Genomic DNA, 14,357 nt, shown 5'->3' on the forward strand with positions numbered 1-14,357 from the left:
AGTCCCCCAAAAAAACCCCCAAAACCCCAAAAAATCCCCAAAAATCCCCAAATTCCCCCAAAACCGCACCTGGAACTGCACGGCCTCCTGCATGGCGCCCAGATGCACGGGGATGTGAGGCGCGTTGGACACCAAACCCCCCTGGGGGCCGAAGAGCGCGCAGGAGAAGTCCAACCGCTCCTTGATGTTGGTGGAGATGGCAGTGCGCTGCAGGGTGCGACCCATCTGCTCTGCGGGGACATGCCGGCGCCTCAGGGGACATCAAAAACCCAAAAAATGTCCCAAAAACATCCTGGGATCGCTAGGGACCACCAGGAACCACCAGGAACCACCCAGGAACCATCAGGAACCACCAGGAACCCAAAGAAACCATCCAGGAACTCTCAAGGAACCATCCTGGGACCACCAGGAACCAACCAGGAATCATCCAGGACCACCAGGAACTATCAAGAAGCCAACCAGGACCACCAGGAACCATCAAGAAACCATCCTGGGACCACCCAGGACCACCAGGAACTATTCAGGAACCACCAGGAACTACCCAGGAACCACTAGAAACCACCCTGGGATCACCCAGGACCACCAGGAACCATCCTGGGACCACCACGGGACCACCAGAAATCACCCAGGAACCACCCAGGAAGCACCAGGGGCTCCTCGATGTTGGTGGAGATGGCAGTGCGCTGCAGGGTGCGACCATCTGCTCTGCGGGGACATGCCGGCGCCTCAGGGGACACCAGAAACACCTCAAAATACCCAAAAAAACCCCAAAGCCACAATGGGACCACCCCTGATCATCAGGAACCAACCAGGAGCACAAGGAACCACCAAGAACCACTAAGAAACCACCCAGGAACCATCCTGAGACCACCAGGAACCATCCAGCAACCACAAGAAACCAACCAGAACCATCAGGAACCACAAGAAACCACCCAGGAACCACCAGGGGCTCCTCGATGTTGGTGGAGATGGCAGTGCGCTGCAGGGTGCGACCATCTGCTCTGCGGGGACATGGCAACACCTCAGGGGACACCCCGAAACCAGGAGACCCCAAAAAATGTCCCAAAACCATCCTGGGATCAACCCAGGACCAGCAGGAGCACCAGGAACCATCTAGGAACCATCAGAAACCACCAGGAACCATCAAGGAACCATCCTGGGATCACCAGGACCATCAAGAAGCCAAGCAGGACCAGCAGGACCACCAGGAACCACCCAGGAGCACCAGGAACCACCCTGGGATCACCAGAAACCATCCAGGAACCACCTAGGACCAGCAGGACCACCAGGAACCATCCAGGAACCACCCAGGATCACCAGAAACCATCAAGGAGCCACCCTGGTACCATCCAGGAACCATCCAGGAACCACCCAGGACCACCCAGGACCACCAGGACCACCCAGGACCCCCCAGATCCCACCTAGGACCACCCAGGTACCACCCAGAAACCACCAGGATCCCCCAAATCCCACCCAGGCCCACCAGGAACCACCAGGAACCATCCAGGAACCATCAGGAGCCCCCTAAATCCCCCCCAGGACCACTCAGGATCCACCAGGACCACCAGCAACCACCCAGGAACTAACAAGGAACCAACCAGGACCACCCAGGAGCCACCTAAATCCCACCCAAGAACCATCCAGGAGCCGCCCAGGAACCATCCTGGAAAACCCAGGAACCACCCAGGACCACCAGGAACCACCCAGGAGCACCAGAAACCATGCAGGAACCAACCAGGACCACCCAGGAACCACCAGGACCACCCAAATCCCACCCAAGAACCACTCAGGACCACCAGGAACCACCCAGGAACCAACAAGGAACCAACCAGGACCACCAAGAACCACCCAGGAACCATCCAGGACCACCAGGAACCACCCAGGACCACCCAGGAACCACCCTGGGACCACCAGAAACCATCCAAGAACCACCCAGGCCCACCAGGAACCATCCAGAACCACCCAGAACCACCCAGGAACCCTCCAGAACCACCAGAACCCTCCAAATCCCACCCAAATCCCACCCAGGAACCACCAGGACCACCCAAATCCCACCCAAGAACCAGCCAGGACCACCCAAATCCCACCCAAGGACCACCAGGACCCCCCAGCTCCCCCCAGGCCCCCCAGGCTGCCCACCTGCGATGCTCATGAAGCGGTGGGAGAAGATGGACAGCTGGACAGGGTCAAGCTGTGTCCCCAGCGGCCGCGCAGGTCCCGCGGTCACCTCGATGCAGATGTCCCCGAGGGGCGTCAGGGTGGCCACACAGCCCGGCTCCACCACGATGGTGCTGGTGGGGACACCAGGGGTTGGGGTCACCTGATGGCCACCGAGGTGACACCAGGGTCTGGAGATCTCAGTGTCCACCATGGTCACCCCATGGTCACCCCATGGTCACCCCATGGTCACACCATGGTCACCCTGTGGTCACACCATGGTCACCCTGTGGTCACACCATGGTCACCCCATGGTCACCCCACGCTCTGGAGATCTCAGCATCTCCACCATATCCTGAGATCTCAGCATCTCCACCATGGTCCCACCATCTTCTGGAGGTTCTATTGGCCAACATGGTCCCACCATGTTCTGGAGATCTCACTGTCCCACCATGGTCCAACCACATCCTGGAGATCTCAGCATCTCCACCATGGTCACACCATGTTCTGGAGATCTCCCTGTCCCACCACGGCCCCACCATATCCTGAGATCTCAATATCTCCACTGTGGTCCCACCATGCTCTGGAGATCTCCACATCACCATGCTCTGGAGATGTCAGCGTCTCCACCATGGTCACACCACGTCATGGAGGTTCTATTGTCCACCATGGTCTCATCAGGTTCTGGAGATCTCATCATCTCCACCATGGTCACCCCATGGTCACACCATGGTCACCCCATGGTCACACCATGTCCTGGAGGTTCCATTCTCCACCATGGTCACACCATGGTCTGGAGATCTCCCTGTCCCACCATGGTCCCACCAGGTCCTGGAGATCTCAACATCTCCACCACAGTCCCACCATATCCTGAGATCTCAGCATCTCCACCAAGGTCCCACCACACCCTGGGGGTTCTATTGTCCACCATGGTCCCACTATGTTCTAGAGATCCCAATATCTCCACCCTCGTCCCACCAGGTCCTGGAGATCTCAGCATCTCCACCAAGGTCACACCATGGTTCCCACCACGTTCTGGAGATCTCAATGTCTCCACCATGGTCCTACAATGTTCTGGAGGTTCTATTGTCCACCATGGTCACACCATGGTCCCACCAGGTCCTGGAGGTTCTATAGTCCATTATGGTCATACCATGGTCTGGAGATCTCAGCATCTCCCCCATGGTCCCACCATCTTCTGGAGGTTCTATTGTCCACCATGGTCCCACCATGTTCTGGAGATCTCACTGTCCCACCATGGTCCAACTGCATCCTGGAGATATCAACATCTCCACCAAGGTCACACCATGGTCCCACCATGTCCTGAAGGTCCCACCATGTTCTGGAGATCTCAGCATCTCCACCACATCGTGGAGATCTCAACATCTCCACCATGGTCACACCATGTTCTGGAGATGCCAACATCTCCACCACGGTCCCACCACGCTCTCATGGTCTCAACATCTCCACCATGGTCCCACCAGGTTCTGGAGATCTCAATGCCCACCATGGTCCCACCACAGCCTGGGGATCTCACTGTCCACCAAGGTCACACCATGTTCTGGAGATCTCAATATCTCCACCACATCCTGGACATCTCAATGTCCACCCTGGTCCCACCATGTCCTGGAGGTTCTATTGTCCACCATGGTCCCACCAGGCCATGGAGATCTCAACATCTCCACCAAGGTCACACCAAGGTCACACCACATCCTGAGGTCCCCACGGTCCCCCCCTGGTCCTCACAGGACGTCCTGATCCCTGAAGGTCCCTGAAGGTCCCCAGGTGTCCCCAAGTGTCCCTGAGTGTCTCTGAGTGTCCCAGGTGTCCCAGGCGTCCCCAAGTGCCCCAGGTGTCCCCAGATGTCCCCGAGTGTCTCCAGGTGTCCCCAAGTGTCCCCAAGTGTCTCAGGTGTCCCCAGGTGTCTCTGAGTGTCTCAGGTGTCCCCAGGTGTCCCAGATGTCCCCAGGTGTCCCTGAGTGTCCCCAGGTATCCCAGGTGTCCCCAAGTGTTCCCAAGTGTCCCTGAGTGTCCCAGGTGTCCCCAAGTGTCATGTCCCCAGATGTCCCAGGTGTCCCGGTGTCCCTGAGCATCTCAGGTGTCCCAGGTGTCCCGGTGTCCCCAGGTATCTCAGGTGTCCCCAGGTGTCCCAGGTGTCCCCACCTGTCCCCGGTGTCCCTGTCCCCACCTGTTGGTGTCGATGACGATGGCCGGCCCGGGCAGGCTGTGGTCACAGCCCAGGTCACCCAGCAGGTACACAGGTGTGTCCAGGTAACCTCCCTCGAAATAGCAGCGTGTCACCTGCGGGGGTGACAGCCCTGTCACCTCTGGGCCACTGGTCACCCCCTGGTCACCCCCTGGGTCACCTCTGGGTCACTGGTCACCCCTGTCACCTCTGGGCCACTGGTCATCCTCTGGGTCACTGGTCATCCCTGGTCACCCATGGTCATCCTCTGGGTCACCTTTGTCCCCTGGTCACCTTTGGGTCACCTCTGTGCCACTGGTCATTCCCTAGGTCACCTCTGGTCATACTCTGGGTCACCCCTGGTCATCCCTCTGGTCACCTCTGTGCCACTGGTCATCCCCTGGTCACCTCTGGGTCACCTCTGTGCCACTGGTCATCCCTGGTCACCCCTGGGTCACCTCTGTGCCACTGGTCATCCCCTGGTCATCCCTGGGTCACTCCCTGGTCATTCCCTGGTCACCTCTGTGCCATGGTCATCCCCTGGTCACCTCTGGGTCACCTCCGGGTCACTGGTCATTCCTTGGTCACCCCCTGGTCACCCCTGGTCACTCTCTGGTCACCTCTGTGCCACTGGTCATCCCTTGGTCACCTTTGGGTCACCTCTGTCCTCTGGGGTTACCTTTGGGTCACCCCCTGGCTACCCCTGGTCATCCCTTGGTCACCCCCTGAGGTCACCCCCTGTCACCTCCTGGTCGTCCTTGGGTCACCCTTGGGTCATCCCCTTGTCATCCCCTGGTCACCCCCGAGTCACCCTCAGGTCACTGCCGGGTCACCCCTGGTCACCTCCTGGCCATCCCTGGGTCACCCCCCAGTCACCTCTGTCCCATAAGGTCACCCCCAGGTCACCCGGGGTCATCCCCTGTGCCCTGGGGTCACCCCAGATCACCCCCAGGTCACCCCCTGGTCACTGTGGGTCACCCCCAGGTCACCCCCTGGTCACTGTGGGTCACCTCCAGGTCACTCTCAGCCCCCCTGGTCACTCCAAGGTCACCCCCAGGACCCTCCGGGTTCCTCCCCAACCCCTGAGGTCCTACAAGTACCTCCAGCCCCACTGACCCCACTGACCCCAAATCCGCCCAGCCCCACTGACCCCACTGATCCTCCCCAGACCCTCTGACCCCTCTGACCCCACAGACCCACTGACCTCCAGCCCCACTGACCCCACTGACCCCACATCCCTCCCAGCCCCATTGATCCCCCCAACCCCATTAATCCTAATTCCCCTCAGCCCCATTAACCCTAATTACCCCCATCCCATTAAACCTAATTACCCCCAACCCCATTAACCCTAATTCCCTCCATCCCATTAACCCTAATTACTCCATCCCATTAACCCTAATTACCCCCATCCCCATTAACCCTAATTACCCTCAGCCCCATTAACCCCATTAACCCCATTTCCCCTCACCGGCTCCACCTGGGGGCAGCTCCCAATTCCCCAAAATCCCATTAACATCATTAACCCCATTAACCCCAAATCCCAAACCCCAATCCCATTAACCCTTTATTCCCCTCACCGTCTCCACCCTGGGCGGTTCCCCCCTTGGCTCCAGCGGTTTCTCCTCGATCCCCCATTAACCCCAAACCCTATTAACCTCATTAGCCCCAAATCCCATTACCCCATTGACCCTAAATCCCATTAACCCCCAACCCCATTAACCCCATTAACCGCAAATCCCATTATGCCCATTAACCCCATTAACCCCAAACCCCAATCCCATTAACCCCTTATTCCCCGTACCGTCTCCACCCTGGGCGGTTCCCCCCGCGGCTCCAGCGGTTTCTCCTCGATCCCCCATTAATCCCAAACCCCATTAACCCCATTAACCCCATTAACCCCAAACCCCATTAACCCCATTAACCCCAAATCCCAAATCCCAATCCCATTAACCCCAATCCCATTAACTCCTTACTCCCCGTACCGTCTCCACCCTGGGTCTCTCCCCCCTTGGCTCCAGAGGTTTCTCCTCGATCCCCCATTAACCCCAAACCCCATTAACCCCAAACCCCATTAACCCCAAATCCCAAACCCCATTAACCCTTTATTCCCCGTACCGTCTCCACCCTGGGCGGCTCCCCCCTTGGCTCCAGCGGTTTCTCCTCGATCCCCCATTAACCCCAAACCCCATTAACCCCATTAACCCCATTAACCCCAAACCCCATTAACCCCATTAACCCCAAATCCCATTAACCCCAAATCCCAATCCCATTAACCCTTTATTCCCCATACCGTCTCCACCCTGGGCAGTTCCCCTCGTGGCTCCAGCGGTGTCTCCTCGATCCCCCATTAACCCCATTAACCCCATTAACCCCAAATCCCAAACTCCATTAACCCCTTATTCCCCGTACCGTCTCCACCCTGGGCGGTTCCCCCCTTGGCTCCAGCGGTTTCTCCTCGATCCCCTCGGTGCATCCGGTGCCTCTGACCCGCAGATCGTCCACCAGCACTGTCCGGCCGGCCATGGTGAACCCGAACTCCTGCTGGTACCTGAGGGGACATTGGGGACATTGGGGACAGTGACAGGGACACCAGACATGGTGAACCCGAACTCCTGCTGGTACCTGAGGGGACATTGGGGACATTGGGGACATTGGGGACACTGGGGACATTGGGGACATTGGGGACATTGGGGACAGTGACAGTGACACCAGACATGGTGAACCCAAACTCCTGCTGGTACCTGAGGGGACATTGGGGACATTGGGGACAATGGGGACACTGGGGACATTGGGGACATTGGGGACATTGGGGACACACCGGCCATGGTGAACCCGAACTCCTGCTGGTACCTGACAGGGGACATTGGGGACATTGGGGACATTGGGGACATTGGGGACATTGAGGACAGTGACACACTGGACATGGTGAACCCAAACTCCTGCTGGTACCTGGGGACAGTGAGGGGACATTGGGGACATTGGGGACAGGGACACTAAACATGGTGAAGCCAAACTCCTGCTGGTACCTGGGGACACTGGGGACAGTGACATGGACAGGGACAGGGACAGGGCTGGTGTCACCACAGGGGGCTGGTGGCACTGGGATAGAACAGGCAGCACCAGGACAGGCTGGTGGCACTGGGAGAGGACTGGTGTGACTGGGACATGGGTGGTGTCACCGGGACAGGTTAGTGTCACCATGGCAGGCTGGTGGCACTAGGACAGGGCTAGTGTCACCACAGCAGGCTGGTGTCACAGGGACAGGACTAGTGTCACAGGGAAAGGTTGGTGGCGTGTCACCACGAGGCGTGTCACGGGACAGCTGGTGTCACCACGGCAGGCTGGTGTCACCGCAGTGCGCTGGTGTCACTGGGACAGGGATGGTGGCACTGGGACAGACTGATGTCACCATGGGTGTGTCAGGGGCTGGTGTCACCGCGGCAGGCTGGTGGCACTGGGACAGGCTGGTGGCACTGGGACAGGGATGATGTCACCAGGACATGACTGGTGTCACCAGGACAGGTTGGTGTCACCATGGCAGGTTGGTGGCACTGAGACAGGCTGATGTCACCAGGACAGACTGGTGTCACCATGACAGCCTGATGTCACTGGGACAAGGATGTCACAGGGACAGGTTGATGTCACCAGGACAGGACTGGTGGCACAGGGACAGCCTGATGTCACCGTGGCATGCTGGTGGCACTGGGACAGGGATGGTGGCACTGGGACAGACTGATGTCACCATGGTGGTGTGTGGCATGCTTGTGGCACTGGGACAGACTGATGTCACCAGGACAGGCTGGCGTCACCACGGCATGCTGATGTCACCAGGACAGCCTGATGTCACCATGACAGCCCGATGTCACCGTGGCATGCTGGTGGCAATGGGACAGGCTGATGTCACCAGGACAAGGATGTCACAGGGACAGCCTGATGTCACCAGGACAGCCTGATGTCACCATGACAGGACTAATGTCACAGGGACAGCCTGATGTCACCATGCCAGCCCGCTGTCACCGTGTCCCCTGCTGTCACTGACCGGGCGGTGAAGGCAGCCAGGAAGTCCCCGGCGGCGCAGGTGTCAGGGCCGGCGGGGTGACCTCGCGGTGACACCATGAGGGCACAGTCGGTGCCATCGTAGCGCAGGTGCAGGAACGGCTCCGTGCTGATCTGCGACCTGGGGACAGCGGGGGACAGCGGTGACATCACTGTCACCAGTGTCACTGTCACCGTGTCACTGTGTCAACGTCACTGTCACCTGTGTCACCTTGTCATCACTGTCACCAGTGGCATTGTCACTGTGTCACTGTGTCCCCTTGTCATCACTGTCACCGTGTCACTGTGTCACTGTGTCAACGTCACTGTGTCACTGTCACCAGTGTCATTGTCACCGTGTCACTGTGTCACTGTGTCACTGTGTCACTGTCACTGTCACCAGTGTCACTGTGTCATCACTGTCACCAGTGTCACTGTCACCGTGTCAATGTCACCGTGTCACTGTGTCACTGTGTTACTGTCACCAGTGTCACTGTGTCATTGTCACCTTGTCACTGTGTCACCTTGTCATCACTGTCACCAGTGTCATTGTCACCATGTCACCGTGTCACTGTCACTGTGTCACTGTCACTGTGTCACTGTCACTGTCACTGTGTCACCAGTCACTGTGTCACCTTGTCATCACTGTCACCAGTGTCATTGTCACTGTGTTAATGTCACTGTGTCAACATCACTGTGTCACTGTCACCAATGTCACTGTGTCATTGTCACCAGTGTCATTGTGTCACTGTGTCAATGTCACTGTGTCACTGTGTCACTGTCACTGTCACCAATGTCACTGTGTCATTGTCACCAGTGTCACCGTGTCACCGTGTCACTGTCACCGTGTCACTGTGTCACCGTCACCTTGTCACCATGTCATTGTCACCGTGTCACTGTGTTCCCAATGTCACCATGTCATCGTGTCCCTGTGTCTCCAATGTTACCGCGTCACCAATGTCACTGTGTCATTGTGTCACTGTGTCACCATGTCCTGCATCACCTTGTCACCAATGTCACTGTGTCATTGTGTTCCCAATGTCACCATGTCACCATGTCATTGTCACCATGTCACGGTGTCAATGTCACTGTGTCGCTGTCACTGTCACCATGACACTGTGTCACCTGTGACTGTGTCACATGTCACTGTGTCACCATGTCACCTTGTCACTGTGTCACTGTGTCACCGTCTCACTGTGTCACTGTCACCGTGTCGCCAGTGTCACCCATCACCATGTCACTCAGTGTCACCAATGTCACTGCTACCAGCACCGTGTCCCCAATGTCACTGCGTCACTGTGTCACCATGTCACGGTGTCAATGTCACTGTGTCGCTGTCACTGTCACCATGACACTGTGTCACCAATGTCACCGTGTCACCGTGTCACTGTCACCAATGTCACAGTGTCACCAATGTCACTGCGTCCCCAATGTCACCGTGTCACCGTGTCACTGTCACCAATGTCACTGTGCCACCATGTCACCATGTCACCAATGTCATTGTCACCATGTCACCATGTCACCGATGTCACTGCGTCACTGTGTCATTGTCACTGTCACCAATGTCACCTTGTCACCATGTCATTGTCACTAGTGTCACCGTGTCACCGTGTCACCGTCTCCAATATCACTGTGTCACTGTCACCATGTCACCTCGTCACTGTCACCAATGTCACTCTGTCCCCATGTCACTGCCACCAATGTCATGGTCACCAATGTCACGTGTCACCAATGTCATTGTCCCCATGTCACTGCACCGTCACTACGTCACTGTGTCACCGTGTCACCAATGTCACCGTGTCACCAGCTGTCTCCCCAATGTCACCGCATCACTTCGTCACTGTGTCCCCAATGTCACCAGGTCACTGTGTCACCATATCCCCATGTCACCGCCACGGTGTCACCCTGTCCCCTCACTGTCCCCTGTCTCCCTGTCCCTGTCCCCGTGTCCCCCAGGTCTCCCAGGTGTCACTGGTGTCACATGTGTCACTCACTCAGAGAATCCCTCCGTCCCCTTGTCACCCCTGTCCCCCAGGTGTCCCAGGTGTCCCATGTCGCCCCAAGTGTCTCAGGTGTGTCCCCCAGGTGTGTCCCCCATGTCCCCCAGGTATCCCACGTGTCCCCAGGTATGTCACACGTGTCCCCCAGGTGTCCCCCAGGTGTCACACGTGTCCCCAGGTGTGTCACAGGTGTCCCCAGGTGTCACTCACTCGGCGAATCCTTCTGTCCCCTATCCCCAAGATGTACCCCTGATGTCCCCCGGTGTCACATGTCCCCCCAGGTGTGTCCCCAGGTGTCCCCAGGTGTCCCCAGGTGTGTCACAGGTATGTCCCCAGGTGTTCCAGGTGTGTCACATGTGTCCCCAGGTGTGTCCCCAGGTGTCCCCAGGTATGTCCCCAGGTGTGTCCCCAAGTGTCCCCAGGTGTGTCCCATGCCCCCCCAAGTGTCTCAGGTGTGTCCCCCAGGTATGTCACACGTGTCCCCAGGTGTGTCCCAGGTGTGTCCCCAGCTGTCCCAGGTGTCCCATGTCCCCCCAGGTGTGTCCCAGGTCCCCCCAGGTGTCTCAGGTGTGTCCGCCAGGTATGTCACACGTGTCCCCCAGGTGTCACACAGGTGTCACACGTGTCCCCCAGGTGTCCCCAGGTGTCCCCAGGTGTGTCAAAGGTGTCCCCAGGTATGTCCCCAGGTATGTCCCCAGGTGTCCCAGGTGTCACATAGGTGTCCCAGGTGTCCCCAGGTGTCCCATGTGTCCCCATGTGTCCCCAGGTATGTCCCCAGGTATGTCCCCAGGTATGTCCCCAGGTGTCCCCAGGTGTGTCCTATGCCCCCCCAAGTGTCTCAGGTGTGTCCCCCAGGTATGTCACACGTGTCCCCAGGTGTCCCCAGGTGTCACTCACTTGGCGAATCCCTCCGTCCCCTTGTCACCCCTGTCCCCCAGGTGTCCCCCATGTCCCCCCAAGTGTCCCAGGTGTGTCCCCAGGTGTGTCCCCAGGTGTGTCCCCAGGTGTCACTCACTCGGCGAATCCCTGCGCTCTGAGCTCCTGCCGGCAGCGCCGCTCCAGCTCGCGCAGGCGCAGTTCGAGGCGCGGGAACGCGCTGGGGCAGTACGGGAGCGCGCACGGCTCGTGCTCCTCGTGCACCGCATCGGCCAGCGCGAGCCCGAGGGCCGAGAGCAGCCCGCTGTGCCTGGCGACAGGGGACAGCTTGGGGACACCGCGGGGACACTGCCGGGACACTGCCCGGACATCCCCCGGACAGCCCCCGGACAGCCCCCGGACAGCCCCCGGACAGCCTGGGGACAGGGGACAGCTTGGGGACACTGTAGGGACAGCCTGGGGACAGGGGACAGCTTGGGGACACCGCGAGGACACCGCCCGGCATGGCCCCCGGACAGCCTGGGGACAGGGGACAGCTTGGGGACATCCCCGGCATAGCCTGGGGACACTGCCGGGACAGCCCGCTGTGCCTGGGGACAGGGGACAGCTTGGGGACATTGCAGGGACACTGCTGGGATAACCCCAACCCGGGGGTCTCCATGACCCCCAAACCCCCCAATCCCCAAAATCCCCCAACCCGGGAGTCCCCAAGCCCCCCAAACGCCCCAACCCCCAAAATCCCCCCATGCCGGGGGTCCCCAAACCCCAAATCCCCCCAAGCCCCCCACCCCGGTGGTCCCCACACCCCAAAATTCCCCAATCCAGGGGTCTCCATGTCCCCCCAAACCCCCCAGCCCCCCAAAACCCAACCTGGGGGTCTCCCTGTGCCCCCAGCCCCACAGGGGTCTCCCCAAGCCCCCCATCCCGGGGGTCTCCATGTCCCCCCAAACCCCACAGGGGTGTCCCTAAGCCCCCCAAATTCCCCCAATCCACCCACCCGGGGTCCCCAAACCCCCCCAGCCCCCACCCCGGGGGTCTCTCTCCCCTCCCCTCCCCACACGTACTTGTGCACAAACACTTTGGCCATGCCGAGTGACCTGGCGATGGCACAGGCGTGTTGTCCCCCGGCGCCACCAAAACAGGCCAGGATGTGACCGGCGGTGTCGTGTCCCCGAGCCTGAGGGGACAGAGTGACACTGTGACACCCCTGTGACACCCCTGTCACACACAGTGACACTTCTGTCCCCCAGCGCCACCAAAACATGCCAGGATGTGACCGGCGGTGTCGTGTCCCCGAGCCTGAGGGGACACAGTGACACTGTGACACTGCTGTCACACACTGTGACACTGCTGTCCCCCGGCGCCACCAAAACAGGCCAGGATGTGACCGGCTGTGTCGTGTCCCCGAGCCTGAGGGGACAGTCAGTGACACTGTGACACCCCTGTGACACCCCTGTCACACACAGTGACACACAGTGACACTGCTGTCCCCCAGCGCCACCGAAACAGGCCAGGATGTGACCCGCCGTGTCGTGTCCCCGAGCCTGAGGGGACACAGTGACACTGTGACACCCCTGTGACACCCCTGTCACACACAGTGACACTGCTGTCCCCCGGCGCCACCAAAACATGCCAGGATGTGACCCGCGGTGTCGTGTCCCCGAGCCTGAGGGGACAGTCAGTGACACTGTGACACTGCTGTCACACACAGTGACACACTGTGACATCACTGTCCCCCAGCGCCACCAAAACAGGCCAGGATGTGACCGGCCGTGTCGTGTCCCCGAGCCTGAGGGGACACAGTGACACTGTGACACCCCTGTGACACTGAGACACCCCTGTGACACACTGTGACACTGCTGTCACACACAGTGACACTGCTGTCACACACAGACACCCCGGGGGGACAGCCAGGTGACACTGCTGTCACCTGAAATCCCCCAGGGGACAAGGGTACAGCCAGGTGACACCGTCACTCTGACACCTCCAGGGGACAAAGGGACAAAGGGACAAAGGGGACAAAGGGGACAAAGGGACAAGGGGACAAGGGGACAAACGGACAAAGGGACAAGGGGGACAAGGGGACAAAGGGACAAAGGGGACAAAGGGACAAGGGGACAAAGGGGACAAAGGGACAAAGGGGACAAAGGGACATGGGGACAAAGGGGACAAAGGGACAAAGGGGACAAAGGGGACAAAGGGGACAAAGGGGACAAAGGGACAAGGGGACAAGGGGACAAGGGGACAAGGGGACAAGGGGACAAAGGTGACAAAGTGACAAGGTGACAAAGGGGACAAAGCCCACCTGGGTCAGGGCGCGGATCGGTCTGCACATGGCCTCGTTGGCCACCCGGATGAAGCCAAGGGCCACCTCCTCCACCGACAGGTCACCGCTGTCACCAGTGTCACCAGGGTGGTGTGTGGGTGTGTGGTTGGTTGGTGTTTGGGTGTCACCGGTGCCACCACTTCCAGCAGTGCCACCTGCTGTCCCCGCTGTCCCCGCTGTCCCCGCCGTCCCTGCTGTCCCCGCTGTCCCCGCTGTCCCTGCTGTCCCCGCTGTCCCCGCGGTGTCCCCGCTGTCCCCGGCGCGGCTCCGGAAGTGGCGGATGGTGGCAGCCAGCCGCCGGAACGCTGTCACCGCGCTGTCGCGACACAGCGGTTGGTCCTCGTTGGGACCGAAGATCCGCGGGAAGTAATCCGGGAGGAGGCGACCGAGGACGAGGTTGGCGTCGGTGACAGTCAGGGGACCGCCTGGGGACATTGGGGACACTGCGGGTCAGGGGACCTCATGGGGACACAGCGGGTCAGGGGGTCAGGGGACATGGGGGACACAGGAGGTCAGGGGACACTGGGGACCTCCTGGGGACACGGGGGACATTGGGGACACTGAGGGGACATTGAGGATCAAGGGACATAGGAGACACAGGGGACACAGGAGGTCAGGGGACACTGAGGACACAGGGGACATCAGAGACACACGGAACATGGGGCATCAGAGGACCACGTGGGGACACTGGGGACACTGAGGGTCAGGGCGGTCAGGGGACATGGGGGACACAGGGGACACAGGAGGTCAGGGGACACTGGGGACAGTGGGGACACTG

At 59.5% G+C, this 14,357-nt stretch overlaps 1 protein-coding gene across 1 annotated transcript in view; it reads right to left on the reverse strand.

The window, feature by feature from the left end:
- The window catches only part of LOC146442644 (5-oxoprolinase-like), a 34,958-nt gene that overhangs the window by 1,274 nt on the left and 19,327 nt on the right, over window positions 1-14,357 (reverse strand). The window contains exons 10-18 of the mRNA XM_085049879.1: window positions 13,813-14,004; window positions 13,559-13,644; window positions 12,318-12,430; window positions 11,393-11,563; window positions 8,382-8,519; window positions 6,752-6,890; window positions 4,346-4,458; window positions 2,140-2,291; window positions 70-230 (exon numbers count right to left, since the gene is read on the reverse strand). Of these exons, the coding sequence (XP_084906005.1) occupies window positions 70-230; window positions 2,140-2,291; window positions 4,346-4,458; window positions 6,752-6,890; window positions 8,382-8,519; window positions 11,393-11,563; window positions 12,318-12,430; window positions 13,559-13,644; window positions 13,813-14,004 (1,265 nt within the window). The remainder of the gene's footprint in view (window positions 1-69; window positions 231-2,139; window positions 2,292-4,345; window positions 4,459-6,751; window positions 6,891-8,381; window positions 8,520-11,392; window positions 11,564-12,317; window positions 12,431-13,558; window positions 13,645-13,812; window positions 14,005-14,357) is intronic.

Source organism: Lichenostomus cassidix, chromosome 2, assembly GCF_008360975.1.
Source record: "Lichenostomus cassidix isolate B80296 chromosome 2, HeHo_3.0, whole genome shotgun sequence".
NCBI lineage: Eukaryota > Metazoa > Chordata > Aves > Passeriformes > Meliphagidae > Lichenostomus > Lichenostomus cassidix.